The sequence below is a fragment of the Carica papaya genome, chromosome 7 (genome assembly GCF_054855325.1).
Source record: "Carica papaya isolate Zhongbai chromosome 7, ASM5485532v1, whole genome shotgun sequence".
NCBI classification, from domain to species: Eukaryota; Viridiplantae; Streptophyta; class Magnoliopsida; order Brassicales; family Caricaceae; genus Carica; species Carica papaya.
The window spans coordinates 24,137,068-24,157,580 of record NC_142315.1 but is presented as its reverse complement, the minus strand read 5'-3'; the positions used below and the strand labels follow the sequence as shown (position 1 = coordinate 24,157,580).

The 20,513-nt window shown below is 35.7% G+C and overlaps 2 protein-coding genes and 1 pseudogene across 5 annotated transcripts; 2 read left to right on the top strand and 1 right to left on the bottom strand.

Annotated features, from left to right (window-relative positions):
* The first annotated feature begins 174 nt into the window (after positions 1 to 174).
* LOC110806422 (vesicle-associated membrane protein 711) lies at positions 175 to 3,379 on the top strand. Its single transcript, XM_022031273.2, has 4 exons — positions 175 to 794; positions 1,876 to 2,066; positions 2,386 to 2,549; positions 3,016 to 3,379. Exons 1-4 carry the CDS (start codon positions 578 to 580, stop codon positions 3,104 to 3,106), a joined length of 663 nt encoding a protein of 220 aa, XP_021886965.1. The 5' UTR covers positions 175 to 577; the 3' UTR covers positions 3,107 to 3,379.
* Positions 3,380 to 3,957: 578 nt separating this feature from the next.
* LOC110806425 (protein FAR1-RELATED SEQUENCE 6 pseudogene) lies at positions 3,958 to 9,289 on the bottom strand (annotated as a pseudogene). 3 transcript variants are annotated; one of them, XR_015813237.1, is made up of 4 exons: positions 9,070 to 9,289; positions 8,805 to 9,001; positions 6,386 to 6,928; positions 3,958 to 6,037 (listed from the first exon to the last, which is right to left on the bottom strand). The product of XR_015813237.1 is annotated as a protein FAR1-RELATED SEQUENCE 6 pseudogene, transcript variant X2 (transcript). The 3 variants fall into 3 exon arrangements; XR_015813235.1 differs by having other exon boundaries at positions 6,386 to 6,613; XR_015813238.1 differs by having other exon boundaries at positions 6,386 to 6,569.
* A 2,600-nt stretch (positions 9,290 to 11,889) lies between these two features.
* LOC110806437 (TRAF-like family protein) lies at positions 11,890 to 19,438 on the top strand. The gene is made up of 10 exons (XM_088206869.1): positions 11,890 to 13,436; positions 14,023 to 14,496; positions 14,592 to 14,893; positions 15,027 to 15,749; positions 15,833 to 16,111; positions 16,326 to 16,487; positions 16,577 to 17,515; positions 17,621 to 17,836; positions 18,338 to 18,598; positions 18,728 to 19,438. The coding sequence occupies exons 1-10, from the start codon at positions 12,044 to 12,046 to the stop codon at positions 19,070 to 19,072; spliced, it is 5,094 nt and encodes a 1,697-aa protein (XP_088062995.1). The 5' UTR covers positions 11,890 to 12,043; the 3' UTR covers positions 19,073 to 19,438.
* Positions 19,439 to 20,513: the final 1,075 nt, after the last annotated feature.

The following is a 20,513-nucleotide window of genomic DNA, read 5'->3' as shown; positions in this document are numbered from 1 at the left end:
AGAATGTCTGTAATTAATTTGGTAAAAATAAATAAATTACAGTGTAGTCTGTAAGTTTTACCAAATATAAAAAAAAAAAAAAAAAAAATTATTATTAATTAAGTAATTTAATTATTAAAATTCCTCCGGATATTTCTATTTGGTTTCTTATTCTATTTTTAATTATTTAAATCATTAAAATTGAAATATACAGCAAAGCAAAAAAAATTAAACAAAGAACCCATATTCTTTCTTCTTCTTCTTCTTCTTCTTCTCTCATTCATCGTCCGGGTTTTCAATTTACCTGTCCGCCACAATTAAACCCAGTTCTGCAGCTTCCAGCTTTTCAGGTTTCTCTACCTAGATCGCGATAGAGAGAAGACTCTCAGATTCGAGAAGAGTTTCTTCTTTTTTTTTTGTTGATTTTCAATTTCTAGCTAGTTCGTCAATCAATTTCTTCTTCGGGATTTGATTAATCCATCCGTCGATTTCTCGATCCTTAATTGAAGCGAAGAGGAAATAAGTTACCTTTTCCGTTCAAATTTTCTATTATCGTTTTATATTTCTCGTAGACGTAGAAGTTGTTGAGGGAGGAGACATGGCAATTCTTTACGCGCTGGTGGCGCGTGGATCGGTGGTGCTAGCAGAGTTCAGTGCTACGTCGACGAATGCTGGAGCGATAGCTAAGCAGATTCTGGAGAAGATTCCAGGCACTAACGACAGCCACGTTTCATATTCTCAGGACCGGTTCATCTTCCACGTTAAGCGCACCGATGGCCTCACGGTTCTCTGTATGGCTGACGATACTGCCGGGAGTATGTTTTTCCTGTTCTTTTCTTATTATTTTGATTTCCGAAGATTGATTGGTCATTACTGCTTGTCTTTCGATCTTTTGGTGTGCAATTTTGGTGTTTAATAGATAATTCAGAATATAGGACATGAAAAATTCTGTTGTGAGAAAGTTGTGGTTTTTCCTAAAACGTGCTGCAGAAGCTCTGATTGGAACATTATAAATCCTGCTCTTCGTTTTTTTTTTTTTAACTTTCCAGTTTTTTGTAGAGATTAGCTGGCTTGTCTTTGTAAATTGTAATGTTTAGCTAGTTTTTCTCATTTTTTGTTTTCTTTGTTTTCATAGAGGACACATATTCCTCTTGATTTGTATGTGTCTCTCTCAGGGATATCTCTTCTTTTGTTATATATAAAAAACATTGATCTTTTTAACCCAAGAAGTAACGATTAAATTTAGAGTTTTGCTAATAAATAATTAAATGGAGAGTTTTAATTATTTAAATCTGCTAGTTTTGATGTATCAGTTGTCTCGAATTGAGACATTTGCGATGATTAAGTTTTTTATTATATTTCAGAATTTGATACGTAATAAATTTTGCGGAAAACGAAAAAATTGCTAGATGGATATTTGGGTTGTAAATGCTCCTTTCCTAAGAAATCTTTTGCTTTCTTGTATTTCTGGTTGTTGTTGGTGACTGAAGGGACGATGGTGGAAATCTTTTTATCGTTGTTTTTCATGTTGTTCAAAGATTTTATTGGATCAATGGCTTTTTAGTTCATGGTGATATAAATTTTTGCAATGGTAGGTTTTGCTTTGTTGATCCTAACTGAAAAGCTGGTGCTTTTTTCCTACTTGTCACATCTTATTGAAACATTTCATTTTTGCACTTGTAAATTTCCAAATTGGATTATTCTCGGAAATTTCTTTATCCTTCTGATATTTGTTTGCATGATGAGTGGATATTGCTGGAAACTGTTAAGTATTTTTTCTGTGTTACTGTCCATGTTATATAATGATACTAATTCATATAATCCTCTTTCTTACCTTGTATGCAATATATAGTAGTCCCTAAAATGTTATTTGCATATGTTTAATGTTCTATTCAGGGAGAATTCCATTTGCATTTCTGGAAGATATTCACCAGAGATTTGTGAGGACATATGCCCGTGCAGTTCATTCTGCCCATGCTTATGCCATGAATGATGAATTTTCAAGAGTTTTAAGCCAACAAATGGAATATTATTCCAATGATCCAAATGCAGATAGGATAAATCGACTAAAGGGTGAAATGAGTCAGGTAGGTTTTGCGTACTTTATCCAGTCATCACGTATAATCTAATGCCCCTTAGAATCATTTCCTTCATCTCTGTCAATTCAAGTTTGTTAACTGCTTATGACTAGGATTAAGGAAAGCATGAAAATGAATCTTTCTGCTTTAATAATTAATATGATGTAAATTCCTTAACATTAATCTATATCAATTAGTTCTAGCTCGTCAATTTTATATTCTGTGTATATATATATATTCTGTGAAAAAGTGTAGCCAAGATTTTTTGCTGGAAATTTTGTTTTCTTCTAGATTGATCTTGGATCAACTAAATGCTCGCTGTTAATAGGTCCGAAATGTCATGATAGAGAATATTGACAAAGTATTAGAGAGAGGTGATCGCCTGGAATTGCTGGTTGATAAAACTGCTAATATGCAAGGAAATACGTTTCGATTCAGAAAGCAAGCTCGTCGTTTCAGAAACACAGTATGGTGGCGAAATGTCAAGCTCATGTATGCTCTCTCTGTTAAAATCTTCATAAAAATAAGTGTCAAAAGCATGACAGATGCTATTATATTCTTAATTTCCGTCTTCATCTAGTTTGCATGAGTGCTATAAACTAAAGAAACTATTCATTAAAGCTATATTTGGAATAAATCGATTTTATTTTGGAATTCTTTTACAAATCCACACTAAGTTTTACTATGAAACAATAGAAATCTCTTAGAAAATAATAAGAGTCAAGAAACATCATTTCAAATTCCATCAAAATTTTGTGAAACTTGAAATGTATTATTACAATTTCAATGGGAATTAACCGGTAGCTTAATTTTTGTGGTTTTATGACGTGTTTCTACTCTTTTGTGACTAAAACACATATTGATTTTTAAATGAATTATACAAACAAAGTTCATTTGTTATAAACATAGCTTAATGGAGTTGATTTTTTGGTGCTCACTAGCCCATTCCATCTTGCAGGGTTGCTCTGATACTGTTGCTCGTGGTGGTTGTCTACATTGTGCTGGCTTTTGTATGCCATGGGATTACACTACCTTCCTGTCTTAAGTGATGGCAATTTATGGAGTGAGATTTGAATGTCTTTGTTTCTTTTTTTTGTTTCCAGTTATTTCGTATTTTAAGATTATAACTCCCTCTATCGTGAACTGGAATCACTATTTTGTCCATGAAATGTGAAGTTCAAATATGTTTCTGGTTTTGCTGTGCATTTGTATTATTCTCTATCATGGAGACTTCAACAGTTTGATGTTACCTAGTTTTGAAGGTGCAACTTGATGATGAGTTGATGTTTATAAGAAGTATGTGATCTTTTGGCGTATGCTAATCAAGTCCTTTTTAGCTGTTGTCTTCATTGCATTCTTTTTCCCCACTCATGAATTTTGACAAATTGGAGCAAACTGCTTTAGGTTTTCAAGTGCACTGGTTGGCGTAGTATAAAGGGATAGTATTCTAACCCTTTTAAATATGAACTTGCAATATTAGTTGTTATTATACTTGTGATTATAATTTTTAGAAACTTTCTTATTAAGTATCAATATCTAATGAAGTTGGAGTTCAGGTATTATTCTTATATTATAGTCTATAATTATGAACAGAAATTTGCCCAAGTGTCATCCAGATCATATATTCGTCAAAGTAAAAAGATAATTTCACCACCAAATCTGTAATTGGCAACTTGATGGAGAAAATCTTGATCAAGGAAAATAAAAATAATTATCTTGTGTGAAGGTTATAGTTGGTATAACTCAAAAAACACTTTCTCCGTCCATTTTAAGACATTCAAAAATATATTCCATCGATACCTATACCACAAATCATCCGAGGATTCCAGATTAGTTTGTCTCTTTATTAGTGAGTTCATATGAGCATATATTTTGGCAGACGCGTGTGAGAAGGAAGAGGTAAGAAACGAGCATTTTATATTTGTCATAGATTATAAGACACCATTTTGGCATCTTCAGATTCTCTGTTACACTAGGTTGTCTTCAGCAAGATTAAATGTGTTCAACAACCTTTCTAATTCATGCAATGTCGACTTGTAATGTTCTTGAGATTTTGCTCCTTCTTCCACAATTGGAATGGCACATTTGTACAGATGATTACACCAGTAAACCGGGTTAAATACATCAATGTTATTCCAGCCATTGTCAAGAGGAGGATACCTGCACTTGTAATTGTTACACCAACGTGGCAAAATATAGCGAGAGGGGATTTCTTCAATTCCATTGTAATTAAGGACATTTAATGCATGTCTGCATAGGTAGCCTTTGTAATTGAACAAACTGCAAATGCATCGAATATCTCCTTGGCTTGTCTCGTACAGAACCTCGAAATTCCTTACTTCCTTCTCATCTCCCTTGACTTCGACCCGTTCTTTCACCATATATGTTATTATGGGCCCGTTGGCACTTACCTGCCTTGTGTAGAAACAAGAGAACATTCCCTCCACTTCAGATTGAAACTTCAAAAATATATCTTTTGTATACAATTTTGCTATCTGCAGCTCGAAGTTACATCTTGTTTTCAACTCCAACGAAGAGTTTCTTGACTTCAAATCTGCCATGGCTTCTTTCATGTGCTTCCTGTGAAGAGCTAGGTCATACTTATCGACAAATTCCTTAAAAGATGTGTTTTTATGTACATAACCATCAAAAAAAGGATTGAAGCTCTCATTTTCTTGAAGAGGGATCATTCCTGCAAAAAATGTGTCTTTTAGGTAAACTGGCACCCAATGTTGCCGGTCTTCATACAGGGAATGAAGCCACTTATTATCCCCTAGTTCATGCTGCTTGATCATTTCAGCCCAAGAAGTTTCAAACTCGGCAATCTTCAAGGAATTGTACACTGCTTTATTCAATTGCATTTTGATTGCTTCGTAACCCTTCAATCCTCCCAACTTTTCCGGGACTCTCTGCATGATATACCACACACAATAACAATGTTGAGCTTTCGGGAAAACCTCAGAGACAGCACTTTGCAAACGTTTGCATTGATCTGTAATAACAACTTGTGGAGGCTGCCCTCGCATGCTCTGAAGCCATGCTTTGAAAATCCAGACAAAATACTCAACTGCCTCATGCCCAAGGAAGGCACAACCTAATAATACATATTGTCCATGGTGATTTACTCCAAAAAAGGAAATTAGAGGAATCTCGAATTTGTTTGCCAAACATGTTGTGTCAATTGCAACTGCATCACAAAAGTAACCATATGCAGCCCTAGACCTAGCATCGACCCAGAACACATTCTTCAGGCGCCCGTCATTATCAATATCCATCAAGTAAAAGAAGTTGGGATTGGTCAACTTCATGCGGCAAAAGTAGTTGTAAAGAGCATGAGCATCTCCTTCTTTGAGTTCCAAGTGTCTAGAGTGGTCAACGGGGTTTATTTTCTCTCCATCAAAATTTGAGTATCTATTACACCCAGAATCCATAATGGCTGTACGGTATAGCTTTATAGTATGTACTTCAGTCACAGGCTCTGGTGGTGGTTGTGCCTTTCGGGCTGCAAGAATCATTTTCTTATGAGACTTGTAAAACCGTTTGATTTGTGGACTCACTGTATGATTGTGCTCAAGCTCAACTTCAACTATTCTCCACCTTTTGGAGTCAACAAGTCTAATGATTATCATTGCAGGACAACCAGTTCTCGTTTCTGGTCTTGGATTATTTGCTTCACTCTTCTTCTTGAAACCTGCACTACTGCAGCTAAGTTTTGCTCTGTACCGCTCTTTTCGCTTTGATCTAAACCATGAATTGCTTACTCTGATACCAAATCCTTGCTCCTTAGCATAACTATTGTAGAAATCATAAGCTTCATCAAATGAATCAAACTCCAAACCAACAGCAGGTTGCATGGGTTTCTTCTTTGATTGTGTTCTACCAGTTTCATCCTCATGTTCCACCAAACTACAGGTTCCATCAACCCCAAATTCATCCCCGTCATCAAACACTGGCTCACTGTTGAGACAAACTTCTTCCATCTGAAAAGATAAACAGGAGAATAAAGATTTCAACAATGATAAACATAACATTTCACCATAATGCACTTTCTAAGGACAGGAGAACAAAGACAATTTGATCTGTCAAATTTTGACAAAGTACAATAACTATGGTCTATCAGAAAAATCCGGGATTCCAAATTGTGCACTGAACCTGCCATAAGAAGAACAGGTTTGAATTTCATGGCTGAGTTGACTTGATGTCAAAGAGTTTGCCTATGCAACAGATTATGCTACTCTCCAAGTTGAAATATGAACTTCAAAAAGACCAAAATAGAAGAAATAATATGGGAGAATTAGAATGAAGTATCCAGTGACTAGTTGCAGTACCTTAAGATCAATCTGTGTCTCTGCTGATCATGTTATTAGATTGAAGATTTGATCTCATTGGCTTCTCCATCAAATTACGACCACGTAACTTGAAAGCCTCAGAAACCTTGGAATATTGAATTAATAAGCACACCGCCATCTTGAACCATTTACACCTTTTCAGCAAGCTTGCATCACCTTCTTACTGAACAAAATGTAAGTTCCAGCCTCATTTCCAGGCCTTAAGACCTAGCCCCAGCATATCACATTCATGAATGCCCATAGTAGGTAATGCATTGAAGAAAATATAGTAAATCTATTGAATCTGTCGTAAGTTCTTACATTCAATAAACATTATGGAATTTAAAATAAGTTTCATCCAATAAACAGTCAATAAGATACCATGCATTGAGCATCTAACCTTTCTAGTTTAGGTCTGGGTAGAACTAATATCATTAACTTGATAGTGGTAATTCAGATTGGTCATTTAGTAACACCATAATGGTCCAAATGCCACTATATACATGGGTTTCTCATTTTGGGTGACCTTGTCCTCTCTCGCTCCTTAGAAAAATGGGGAAAAATAAATAGTATTAATCACACAGGGAACAGCCCCATACTTACAAAATTCAAATTTCTGAAGGAAACTGCATTTCCCCCAAAAACACTTTAATAACCTATCTAAAAACATTTTGTAATTGGATGCAGTATTGGCATTTGTAGTGAGAGCTTTCTTTTAGTTTCTTCTGATAAAATTATATGGATCCCATGCTTGTGCACTTGCTCAAATGGTGTATAATATTTCCAAAATAATAAAGCTAGATTAAGTTTGTGTTGGAATCTAACAAATCACTTTCTATTTTAAAATAAATTGATTGTTTTCCAATATAATTGCAAATTTTTAACAAAAAACAATTCTTTACAAGAGAAAAAATTACCAATGAGTATTATCAGTTATATATTAATGTGCCTATATCACCCAGAATGGCTCAAGCTACAATGAATGAGTACAACTTGGCCTTTTGAGTAGTGAAATATCAAAACTGATTAACCAAGTTACAGGTCAAGATTGCACATCTGAATGAAATAAATGTTCAAAACAAAATTGTCTTAAAACCTTATACTGGACAGAAAACTGTCATGATAAAGAAACAATTACTAGCAGCTCTTTCAGCACCAAAAATATTCCAATTGCAAAAAATAGATTGCAATCAAGAATGATTTTGTTTGTTCAAATAGTACATCAGGTAAGAATAGTCTTGGCTGAGAATCTCTCCAGAGCTAAAATCCAGAGGCCAGGATAAACCAACAGCCTTATAGTAAGCCATTTCCAATTACTTATCAATCGTGGCTGAAATTACTAACAAAAATTTAGGAAGGCTCTTCACATAAACTGTTCACTGACAAAAGTTAACAACTTAAAAATGCCAAAATGCCTTCTGAACGTAAAGACGCTAAAAGAATCCAGCATGAGGGAACATACTGGTAAACCTTGCTCCCTAAATACTCTGTTATCCTTTAATGGCTCAGACAGACTCATTGAGATGCAGGTTTTAGATGAACCCATAATAAACAGAGAATAAAAATTCTCCTCAGCTCTCCCAATAGCGTGGGAAAATAAATAGAAGGAAAATAATGAAAAGCACACCAGAAACATGCAACACCTCATGCATAAATAATATATGATCCCACTAAAAGCTACTAGCACAATAGGAAAAACTATCAGCAAGTCATCTGAATTATCTGATAGAAGGAAGTTGCAAAAGCTTTATGTCTTCTTCCTAACATCTATTTATAAGTGAACCAAATACAATTTTCAACTTTACAAGGAGCAACTAACCAAATCTTTTGGTTCAAGTATCTTGAAAAGGGGTACTCATGCTGCAAGCAGGATTCTTGTCCTTATTAAGCACATTTTCTTAATAGAAGCGTGAGGGTTGGACACTAGAGCTAGTCATAGATCTCAATTTAGAGCCATCATGCCCTGGCTATAACCCAAAATTTGAAAGCAGACAGACTCCAAATAGAAAACCATTTTACCTGAGGAAAATGATGCAACTTACAGTTTTATATTTAGAGCTCAAAAACTACTACTTCTGCAGAATCTTAATTCAAGAATCAATAGCAGAGAGAGCAAATAGTTCCACTTCACATTAATTTGATATGAATAAGAGTATATCTGCCTACACAAAGAAGTCACAAAATAATTCTTCTTGACCAACGCTCTCAAAATCCATCACCTGCATGTCTAGATTGTCTACGTACATGTACTATATTTGTCCACAAAACGCGCATGTCAAAAGATTGAAGGATGAGAAGAAAAAATATGGCAATGTAAAACTACCAGAAGAGAATGAAGCAGAAGGTAACCTGAAAATGCTCACGGATTCGGGGTTTCACACGTAAGATAAACAAAATATGTATTTACAGAGAGTGATACCTGAATATAGAGAGGTAGCAATAAACAAATGGGGCAGCCATTGAAAAATCCGAAGATCAAACACAACAAGCTATTTTGCCGCCGTGTCGGATTGTAACCGGAGATTTGAAGTTACCCAGAGTTACGAAGTGAATTATTCTAGAGAATTGAATGTATACGAAGATCTTTCTTGTTCTCCAGTATTCTTTTGCACCAATCTATATATACAGACATTCATCAGTCACCAGACAAAACCCTAGAGAATTCAGAGAAAAAAAAGCATAACCTTGAATCGGCCGATAAATTAAGAGCTATCTTTGTCTGATCAGTGATGATTTGCCAGAACATAGGCGAATCATTACCGTGATAAGTTGCAGAAAAGACAGTGGAGTGAGGAACTGAAAGTAGGTGACGAGACGGAAGAAGCTGAGACAACATGGAAAATGAAGAAAGCTTAGCCAGAAAGGAAAAAGCAGCAAAACGCTGCGTTGAGATGGAAATGGTAAAAGAACGTGGTCTGTGTTGTCCGCCATTAATAAACTGCCATTTGGATTTGCTAAACAATAACTATAAATATATATTACAAATATTTTTATCTGAATTATCACCAAAAAAATAATTTAAAATCTCCAAGTTTTTTCTTACCTCAAAACCATTTTTTTTTTAAGTTTTAATATTACTTAATTGCATTATTGATTATAACAAAATAATTAAATTTCATTCCCAAAGCAATCATATATAACAACTATGGCTATATTGCATAGTTATAAATTGTTTCTTAAAATAATTATATTATAAAGTAAAATTAGTTTAATTTAATAATAAACTTGTAATCTTTATTTTTTATTAAAATATAAATATATTTTATTTGTTAAACTATATATATATATATTATAACACAATTTTTATTAAAAATATATAGGAATATAAAATCTAACTATACAAAATTGTTAATTATAATCTTCAGAGCATGGACATGCTTTTTAACTCATCATTTAAAATTATGTTTAATTCAATTAATTTGCCATAGTATATTGATTTAATTTTGCGTCCAAAATAAATCATGTATTGCAATTAAAATCCTCATAATTGCATTTAAGAGGTTCCCAAAACAAAATTGTTTTCAACTTTAAATATTATGAGTATGCTAAAAATATTGATTATTTTTCTAAAAAAAATAATTATATTTCAATATATATTATCAAATTAATCTTTAAAATTTTAACACTTTTTATAATTTGATAATTATATTTTTGTTATAATTTAATCTATAATTTCTTTTATTTTTTTCAAATATTTTTTTTATATTTTTAATAAAATAATTAAAAAATATTTGAATGTTTTAAAAACAGCTGGAAGTAATAAATTTAACAAATAACTAAATTAATAATAATGTCATAATTATTTTTGTTATTATTAATTTATTAATTGAATTAATTATTCAAAATTATTTTTAAAAAATATTCATATATGATATATTTATCTTAATTTTTTTGTTAGAAAATTAAGAAAAAATAATATTTAAAACAAATATAAAAATTTATGATTCAAATTATAATGAACAAAGTATTATAAATTATATTGTAATAAGTGTTAATTTTTAAATATTAATTTGTTAAATTTTTTTATTTTATATAGAATTTTAATTCGGTGAATTTTTAACATGTAGTTGTATATTTCGTAAACTAAAACACACAGCACATTATATAAAATATGTTAATACGAAGTAGTATATCTAAACTTTATGCAAAAATAAAACTATGAACAATCTATCTATAAATTCATAACATAATTAGTAATGTTAATTTAGATACATTCACTTAATTGGAAAACAATGTTAATGTTACACATATAAAATATTTTTACTCGTAAGTACAAATATTTTTTACAAAGAAAATCTAAATAAAAATGGTACAAGCATTCAATGTAAAAACAACAAATGGTTCATAGATTCACCCATCCATTATGTAATATATATATATATATATAATTTAAAAATTTGATATCCAGGCAATTTATAATATTACTAGTAATAATGTTACTTGATCTAATTGCCATAAATAATCATGCACTTTTTCCTTAGAAATTTGAAAAAATTGTTATAATTATATTGAAATAATTTACAAAATATACGTCATAAATGTGACTGCATATTTTTTTTAATTAAATATTATACATTATTATACGTATTGATAATATAAAAAATAATAATTAATTTATAAATTATTACTGATTATTATGCACTGTGCATTCATCAATTCATATATTTATTATTAAAAATATAATACAATAATAAATTGTATTATAATTGTACAAAATAACTATAGTTTTACATCGGTACTATAAATCACCATATTATATTTATATAATAACATTGTAATACAGCATTAACCTTGTTATCATTTCGTCTCTTATAATTTATTTGTTAAGAAAATGTTTGATAATGTTATAAAATATGTTGGTATTAATAGATAAATAAGGTCATCCATTGGGTCCAAAAATATGGATAGAGAAAAAATAAATTAAATTAAATAGCATTATTATTATTTTTTTAAAAAAGAGAGTATATATATATATATATATTTATATAAAATATTTTTGTCAGGCATCCCATATTCTTTATGCTGCTGGGCCCGATATGAACATCAGAGAAGCGTCCAGATACTACACGTATCTCTGGACCCAATCGGATACCATGAAATGTCAAACTCTGATTGGTAGATTCTCACTAACGATGTTCATCAAAATGTTTTGACTGGATACACATCGTATTAGTAAAACAATCCAACGGTGCAGATCCAACCAATCAACCTGGGCTAGCTGGATCTGTTGAACAGATGGAAGATGGCACAGAGTATTATCCCTGCACGATCCATCACGCTAGCATGCCCTGGTAACTGGGTCCCAACCCTTGTGGGGCCCGGCACACGTGGAGCCATTGATGGTTTGATAGCCCGAAATTAGTCTACCTAACCAATGGCATCCGTGCAGTTGTCTCTCTGATCGTTGATATAGATTGGTATATTCTATCACTATCAACCCTTGCTAGCATAAAAAAACAGAGGGAAAACAGGGTGCGCAGGTTAACTATCATGCGCCTCTTATTGTCCGAACTCCAAAGCCTCCTTCTACCCTCTCACGGCTTTCACCCGCATATCTCTCTCCCCCCACATTCTCTCTCTACATAGAATTTGATCGATAATAATAAAAACCAGAGAGTTAACGAGGAAGAGAGAGAGAGAGAGAAACCCCAACAAGCAATGAAGCAAAGCTCATCTGAGACGGTCTCCTTATCTTCCTCTACACCCGCTATATCGGACCAATCACAGATAGCCACCTCATCATCGAGGCCGTCAACATCAACCGCAACCACCATTGCCTCAGCATCGATATCGTTGGAGAAACCGATGTCTTCCATCGCGGCGGCGGAGGACTTGGTGGTAGGGTCCAGGGACGGCAGCGGCGGGGCGCAGGAGACGGTAACCGTCGATCGGCGGGGCGAGTATTCAGCTGTGTGCCGATGGACGGTCCACAATTTTCCACGAATCAAGGCTAGGGCACTCTGGAGTAAGTACTTTGAGGTGGGAGGGTATGATTGTCGCCTACTGGTGTACCCTAAGGGGGACTCTCAGGCTTTGCCAGGGTACATATCCATTTACCTCCAAATCATGGACCCGCGGGGCACATCGTCGTCAAAATGGGACTGCTTCGCCAGTTACCGTCTCGCCATCGTCAACCTGCTCGATGATTCCAAGACTATTCATCGGGATTCGTGGCACCGTTTCTCTAGCAAGAAGAAATCTCATGGATGGTGCGATTTCACGCCTTCATCTACTGTTTTCGATTCCAAATTAGGTTATGTGTCAAACAACGATTCCGTTCTTATAACTGCTGATATTTTAATCTTGAACGAATCCGTTAATTTCACGCGAGATAATAATGATATACAATCGTCATCTTCCTCGACGATTTCTTCGTCCGTAGTTGCGGGCCCCGTATCTGATGTCTTGAGTGGAAAATTTACATGGAAAGTGCATAATTTTAGCTTGTTTAAGGAGATGATTAAGACGCAGAAGATAATGAGCCCGGTTTTCCCTGCTGGAGAGTGTAACTTGAGGATTAGTGTGTATCAGAGCTCCGTTAATGGGCAAGAGTATTTGTCTATGTGTTTGGAGAGCAAGGATACGGAGAAGACTGTCGTGTCTGATAGGAGTTGTTGGTGTCTATTTAGAATGTCAGTATTGAACCAGAAGCCTGGTTCCAATCACATGCACAGAGATTCTTATGGGAGATTTGCAGCAGATAACAAGAGTGGGGATAACACAAGCTTGGGGTGGAATGACTATATGAAGATGTCTGATTTTGTTGCCCAAGACTCCGGGTTTTTAGTGGATGATACTGCTGTGTTTAGTACCTCATTTCATGTGATTAAAGAATTCAGTAGCTTCTCTAAGAATGGGGGTCTGATTGGTGTAAGAAGTGGGAGTGGGGCCAGGAAATCTGATGGACATTTGGGCAAATTCACTTGGAGGATTGAAAACTTCACTAAATTGAAAGATCTTTTGAAGAAAAGGAAGATTACTGGTCTATGCATTAAGAGCAGGAGGTTTCAGATTGGTAACAGGGACTGCCGCCTCATTGTTTATCCTCGTGGTATGTAAGACTTTCTCCCTAAAGAATTATTTATTTCCTGTATTGGGTAATCTGTTAATATTTGTCTCTGCTGATAGCTCTAGATTATGTTTGGCTTCGATCAATAATAGATACAGAATAACATGAAAAATCGTTGTTGATGTGTATGTAGTAACTGGCAGTTAGATTTTTTCATTACCTTAGATTGCACTGATAATGTTCTTGTTGATCATTTTTAATTCTGGATAGCATCTTTCCTATAGAGAATCTGGACAGCTTCATAGCTTAGGACAAAATATACCTGTAGGCAACAATGTTATGCTTGTATGGAGTTTGTTCATGGCATGCCTCGAAAATGTTAGTCAATCTTTCATATGCCCCCTCAATGCATTTCTTGATAGATTATGTTTTTCGTCCTCGTGTTTTAAGTCATTTCGACTTTGGCCTGTGGATTACGCATAGGTCTGTGACTTAGCCACTTTGAGTAGTAGGTTTTCAGAAACATTCTACTGTTACTTATGTGGTTATGTAACGTATCTGATGGTGACTTGGTTGAACTTTATGTGAGCACACTGATGAAAATTTCCCACACGCTTGATGGTATCAGGGCAGTCCCAGCCACCATGTCATCTTTCAGTTTTTCTTGAAGTCACGGATTCGCGAAATACTTCTAATGATTGGAGCTGTTTTGTGAGTCATCGATTGTCAGTTGTGAATCAAAGGATGGAGGAGAAATCTGTCATGAAGGAATCTCAGAATCGCTACTCTAAAGCGGCAAAGGATTGGGGTTGGCGTGAATTTGTAACACTTACCAGTCTCTTTGATCAAGATTCTGGATTTCTTGTTCAGGACACAGTTGTATTCTCTGCAGAGGTTCTGATTCTGAAAGAGACATCTGTAGTGCAGGATTTTACTGATCGGGATACTGACTTGGCAGTTGTTGGTTCCCATTTAGATAAGGTTGGGAAAAGAAGTTCTTTTACATGGAAAGTGGAGAACTTCTTGTCCTTCAAGGAAATAATGGAAACCCGAAAAATCTTTAGCAAATTCTTCCAAGCTGGCGGATGTGAGCTTCGGATTGGTGGGTTTTTGTTCCTTATCTTTATGCATTGAGCATGTGGTTATTGTTTTTTGAGTTGCTTGGGTTGATTGATGGTTCGATTTGTCATGATGCAGGTGTATATGAGTCTTTTGACACCATATGTATATACTTAGAAAGTGATCAGTCTGTTGGTAGTGACCCAGACAAGAACTTCTGGGTCAGGTACAGAATGGCTGTGGTGAATCAGAAGAACCCAGCCAAAACTGTATGGAAGGAGTCTTCTATTTGTACAAAGACATGGAATAATTCTGTTTTGCAATTCATGAAGGTGTCAGATATGTTGGAAGCTGATGCAGGGTTTCTTGTCCGTGACACGGTTGTTTTTGTTTGTGAAATATTGGATTGCTGCCCATGGTTTGAATTTTCGGACTTAGAGGTCAGTGGTTCTAATTAATCTGGTTATTGGACATTTTAGAGTCATTAGTTGGATTTTGGTTTCATTATTCTCCTTATTCTGTAGCTTGTAATATGTTTAAGTGTTTGCCCATCTGTGGTCTTCATTCTATCAGGTTTTAGCTTCTGAGGATGATCAGGATGCTCTAACAACTGATCCTGATGAACTCATTGATTCTGAAGACAGTGAAGGAATAAGTGGAGATGAAGAAGACATCTTTAGAAACCTTCTGTCTCGAGCTGGATTTCACCTCTCCTATGGTGATAATCCTTCCCAGCCTCAGGTCACTTTACGAGAAAAGCTTCTGATGGATGCTGGTGCGATTGCTGGTTTTCTGACTGGACTTCGGGTTTATCTTGATGACCCTGCTAAAGTAAAGCGTTTGCTTCTTCCAACAAAGCTCTCTGGTAATGATGGGAAGAAGGTAATGAAGGCTGATGAATCTTCCCCCAGTTTGATGAATTTGCTAATGGGGGTTAAAGTTTTGCAGCAAGCAATTATTGACTTACTCTTGGATATAATGGTTGAATGCTGCCAACCTTCAGAAGGAGCTTCTCATGGTGAATCTTCTGAAAGAAACTCAAAAACTACTACTGATGGCAGTGGAGCTGCTAGTCCAGTGGAATCTGATAGGGACAGTGGAGCAACAGAATCTGCTCATTATCCTTTGTATGAGAGATTGGACTCTGGTGTAGATGATGGTACCAGTGCACCTGCTGTCCAAAGTTCTGATATGAATGGGGTTGATATTGCAGAAAAAGCTGTTCCTGGACAGCCTATTTGTCCACCAGAAACAAATGCTGGGGGTACATTTGAAAGTGCTTCAGTTCGCTCTAAGGTATGAAATGTGAGTTGATGTTGTATAAATGTTGAACTTAACTTTTTCATTTTCTGAACTGTGCGAACAAATTGAATTGTCAGACAAAGTGGCCTGAGCAATCTGAGGAACTTTTAGGATTAATAATAAACTCACTGAGAGCTCTTGATGGAGCTGTTCCACAAGGCTGTCCTGAGCCAAGAAGACGGCCTCAATCTGCTCAAAAAATTGCGCTCGTATTAGATAAAGCTCCTAAGCATTTGCAACCGGATCTAGTTACTTTAGTACCCAAGTTGGTTGAGCATTCAGAGCATCCTCTGGCTGCTTATGCACTTCTAGAAAGACTTCAGAAGCCAGATGCTGAACCTGCACTACGAATACCTGTAAGATAATCTCTTGGAATCCATTCATTTATTTTACTCTACAGAGGGCCTTGTTAAAGTCTATTTTTCAGGGATCTGTTTAGAATTTAAAGAGAGTATGATGCTGTTGGAACAATTATCCAAAGCTCATAAAATGTGCTGCTTATATTTCCTTCTATAGTGAATTCATGCTTCATCCTTCATCTCTTTACTAGAATATATATTATGTTCTCAGGTATTTGGTGCTCTTACTCAACTGGAATGTGGCAGTGAGGTGTGGGAACGCATCTTATTTCAATCTTTTGGGCTTTTGAGAGATGCAAACGACGAACCTCTTGCTGCAACCATTGATTTTATTTTTAAAGCAGCTTCCCAATGCCAACATCTTCCTGAAGCAGTATGGATTTTTTTATATGAGCTTATGTTTCTTGCCTATTTATGTGCACACCTTGCTAATCTTAAGAAATTCTTTTTCCTCTTCTGTAGGTCAGAGCTGTTCGTGTTAGGCTAAAAGATTTGGGTGTGGATGTTTCTGCTTGTGTGCTTGACTTTTTGAGTAAAACTGTTAATAGTTGGGGTGATGTTGCAGAAACCACACTTAGAGATATAGATTGTGATGATGATTTTGGTGATAATTGCTCGACATTGCCATGTGGACTCTTTTTGCTTGGTGAAAATGGAGCTACTTCTGAAAGGTTGCACATGATGGATGATCAAGCTTTCAGTGCTAGCCGTCATTTTTCTGACATTTACATTTTGATTGAGATGTTATCAATCCCTTGCCTTGCTGTTGAGGCTTCTCAAACATTTGAGAGAGCTGTGGCTCGAGGGGCCATTGTTGCTCAGTCCGTGGCCGTGGCCCTGGAAAGGCGTCTTGCTCAAAGATTGAATCTTACTGCTAGATTTGTTGATGAAAATTTTCGGCATGCAGATGCTTTAGTGGAAGGAGAAGTGAGTGAGCAGCTTAGAGCTCACCGGGATGACTTCACTTCAGTTCTTGGTCTTGCTGAGACATTGGCTCTCTCTAGAGATCTTCGTGTGAGGGGCTTTGTGAAGATGCTTTATACAATATTATTCAAATGGTATGCAGATGAGTCCTACAGAGGGAGGATGCTGAAGAGGCTTGTAGATCGTGCCACCAGCACCACAGATAGTAGTCGTGAATTAGATTTAGATTTGGATATTTTGGTAATTTTGGCATGCGATGAGCAGGAGATCATTAGACCTGTGTTGACCATGATGAGGGAGGTTGCTGAACTTGCAAATGTTGACCGGGCAGCTCTTTGGCACCAATTATGTGCGAGTGAAGATGAGATTATTCGCCTGCGTGATGATAGAAAAGCTGAAATTTCAAATATGGTACGAGAGAAAGCTATTTTATCTCAAAAATTGAGTGAATCTGAGGCTGCAAACAATCGTCTCAAGGTACATATTTGATTTTTGCTGTTAATATGGTCAGGGAATTGCTGTTCCATTTTAATTTCTTTTTCGGGATTACATCTAAAATTGATGTACCATATAAAATGGCAGTCTGAATTGAGGGCTGAGATGGATCGGTTTGCTCGGGAAAAGAAGGAACATTCTGAGCAGATGCAGGAAGTAGAGAGTCAACTTGAGTGGATTCGCTCTGAGCGTGATGATGAAATTGCGAAACTCTCAGCTGATAAGAAAGCTCTCCAGGATCGTCTTCATGAAGCAGAGACACAACTCTCCCAATTGAAGTCCCGGAAACGTGATGAGTTGAAGGTAATAGATTCACCTGTTATTTAGAAATAGATATATATAGCCACATTGTTTCCTGCATTTGTTTTCTGGAGTTTCTGCTCTCTTCAAATTTTAAATACATACTAGAGAAAGCAAATTTATACGCGTCAACCTACATAGACACAAAGAAGTTGGATGAGAAAAGGTCCTAAAAAGCTATTTTGCCTCTTCAATTTCTTCTACTTTATGCCGGTTGTGGTCAAGATTCTTTACTGGTGCCTGATTAAATATCTTATTTTATTTTTTATCTTGTGCTAAATTATTTTCCACTAAAATATCCGGTGACTCATTGCTTGGGACAAGAAGGTGTTGAAAATAGATTTAGAATTACATTCAGAGACATTAATTTTCCTCTCCAATTTTGTTTGACCTGATCTCTTAATGGAAGCAATGCGTCTAACTTTCCAGCGTTGCATTTATTTGGTGCCTAGTTTTGTGACTGGTCGGTGGCTGCTATATCTAACATTAATATATATTTGACAGAGAGTTGTAAAGGAGAAAAATGCTCTTGCTGAAAGGCTAAAGAGTGCTGAAGCTGCTCGGAAAAGATTTGATGAAGAGTTGAAACGATTTGCAACTGAGAATGTCACCCGTGAAGAAATCCGTCAGTCACTTGAGGATGAAGTTCGGCGCTTAACTCAAACAGTCGGGCAAACCGAAGGAGAAAAGCGGGAAAAGGAAGAGCAGGTTGCCCGGTGTGAGGCGTATATTGACGGCATGGAGTCAAAATTGCAAGCATGCCAGGTTTGTCTTAGCTTAAAGCTTTATACTTCTTTCTTATCCATTATCATCATTTATCATGTGGTGATTCTGCGTTGCAATATGAATTTTAGCCACCATGCTTATTTTGGCCTTTTTGTATGTTATATACAGCAATATATTCACACCCTCGAGGCTTCACTTCAAGAAGAAATGACACGACATGCTCCCTTGTATGGGGCTGGGCTGGAAGCTTTATCGATGAAAGAGTTGGACACACTGGCACGAATTCACGAGGAGGGGCTGAGGCATATTCATGCCCTCCAACAGCGTAAAGGAAGTCCTGCGGGCAGTCCTCTTGTGAGTCCCCATACTCTCCCACATAATCACGGGCTATACCCAACTGCGTCACCTCCAATGGCTGTTGGGTTGCCCCCATCGCTAATCCCAAACAGTGTTGGGATTCACAGTAATGGGCATGTGAATGGCGCTGTTGGACCCTGGTTCAACCATACTTGAAAAAAATTCCAAGAGAGTAAAGTTTCTTTCCATTTGTTGACGTAAAATAGAAGAGCTGGGGTGACATCTCAATATGAAGGGATGGTCTGCTTTTTCTGAGTATTTTTTTTTTTATCTCTTTCTTGGCATTTGGACTGGTAGGACTGTTGGAGAAGAGAGGAATAAGTGAAGAAGATATGGATGAGCAGCAGGGTAATAGTATTAGATTGAATCATTGTGAAGAACGAATGCTGCATCCAATGGAACTAACAGTTAGAAATGCCATACCTATTTGCTTCTTTTTCTTTAAAAGTTAATTATAGGCCTTTTTAGAAAGTTTTGTGAATGGTCTTGTCCCATCTTTTCTTATAATATTCTATTTCCTTACGTTCCCTGTCTGGATGAGGGAGTAAAAATCTATTATGATTGTTTAATAGTATTAAAATGATTTAAGTACTATGAAATATTTCTTAAAGAGGCACAGAACAAGTTTTCCAAATAATTGGAAGAAGACCCTCTACATCAAGTCCTTGTGGTGGTCGAAGCATTTCACATGAAACAGAATGATGTTACCTTGAAATGTGCCAAAAAAACAAGTTAATATTATTCGTCTTGTTCTTCAATTCCATGGGCAAACCGAGAAAAGAGATTGCCATATAAATTATAGAGATGTCAGATTGTAATAATCATTGGCCGGTGGGTAGCATCATAATTAGAAGTCAGTCTCCTGGTTGTGGCCTCCCTCTGGGAAGTGTTATTGGAGCGTAATTTATTACATCGTGTCCGACAGGAATGAACCAACAAATCCATATTGGTTTACCACCGCAATTTAAATCTTGTGTTTAGTTAGGTCTGGCTCCAATTAAACTTCAAATTGTTTGTGATACTTCAGTTATTGGAATTTGGATGTTTTGCTATCTTGCCCAAAACCCACTTAGTTTTCTAGTAACTCTGAACATGTAAATTTCAAAGCTAAATAAGTTATAAATGTAAGATAATAGCTTAGTAATTTCATATAAAATGACAAAAAGTTAAATGCTAGATTAAAAAGAGTTGACAAATTTTGATCCAATAAAAATCAAACTACCAAAAGTGAAAAGATATGACCCTCTAGAAATTTGGAAATTCCTTCTGGTGGAAGAAAAAATTTGGTTGGCACATCAGGACTATGCATCGTAATGATAATAATAATGACTCCCCTTGTAATCATCATTATATTTTTCCTAATCAAAATTGTGTTACCAGCGTAGCGTGACCGAATGGCCAAAAATTTTTAGTCACACGTTTTGGAATATGCATACTAACAGGCTCAATGATATTACATCAAAATTACAGGACCAAGTTTGGTATGACACATAAAGCATGAAAAATGGAAATCAAACAGAGAACTAGGTGGGTTTGATTCAATTCAAATCATATCTCTATTTATTTTTTGTTTTCCTATTAAAATTTTAATACATAA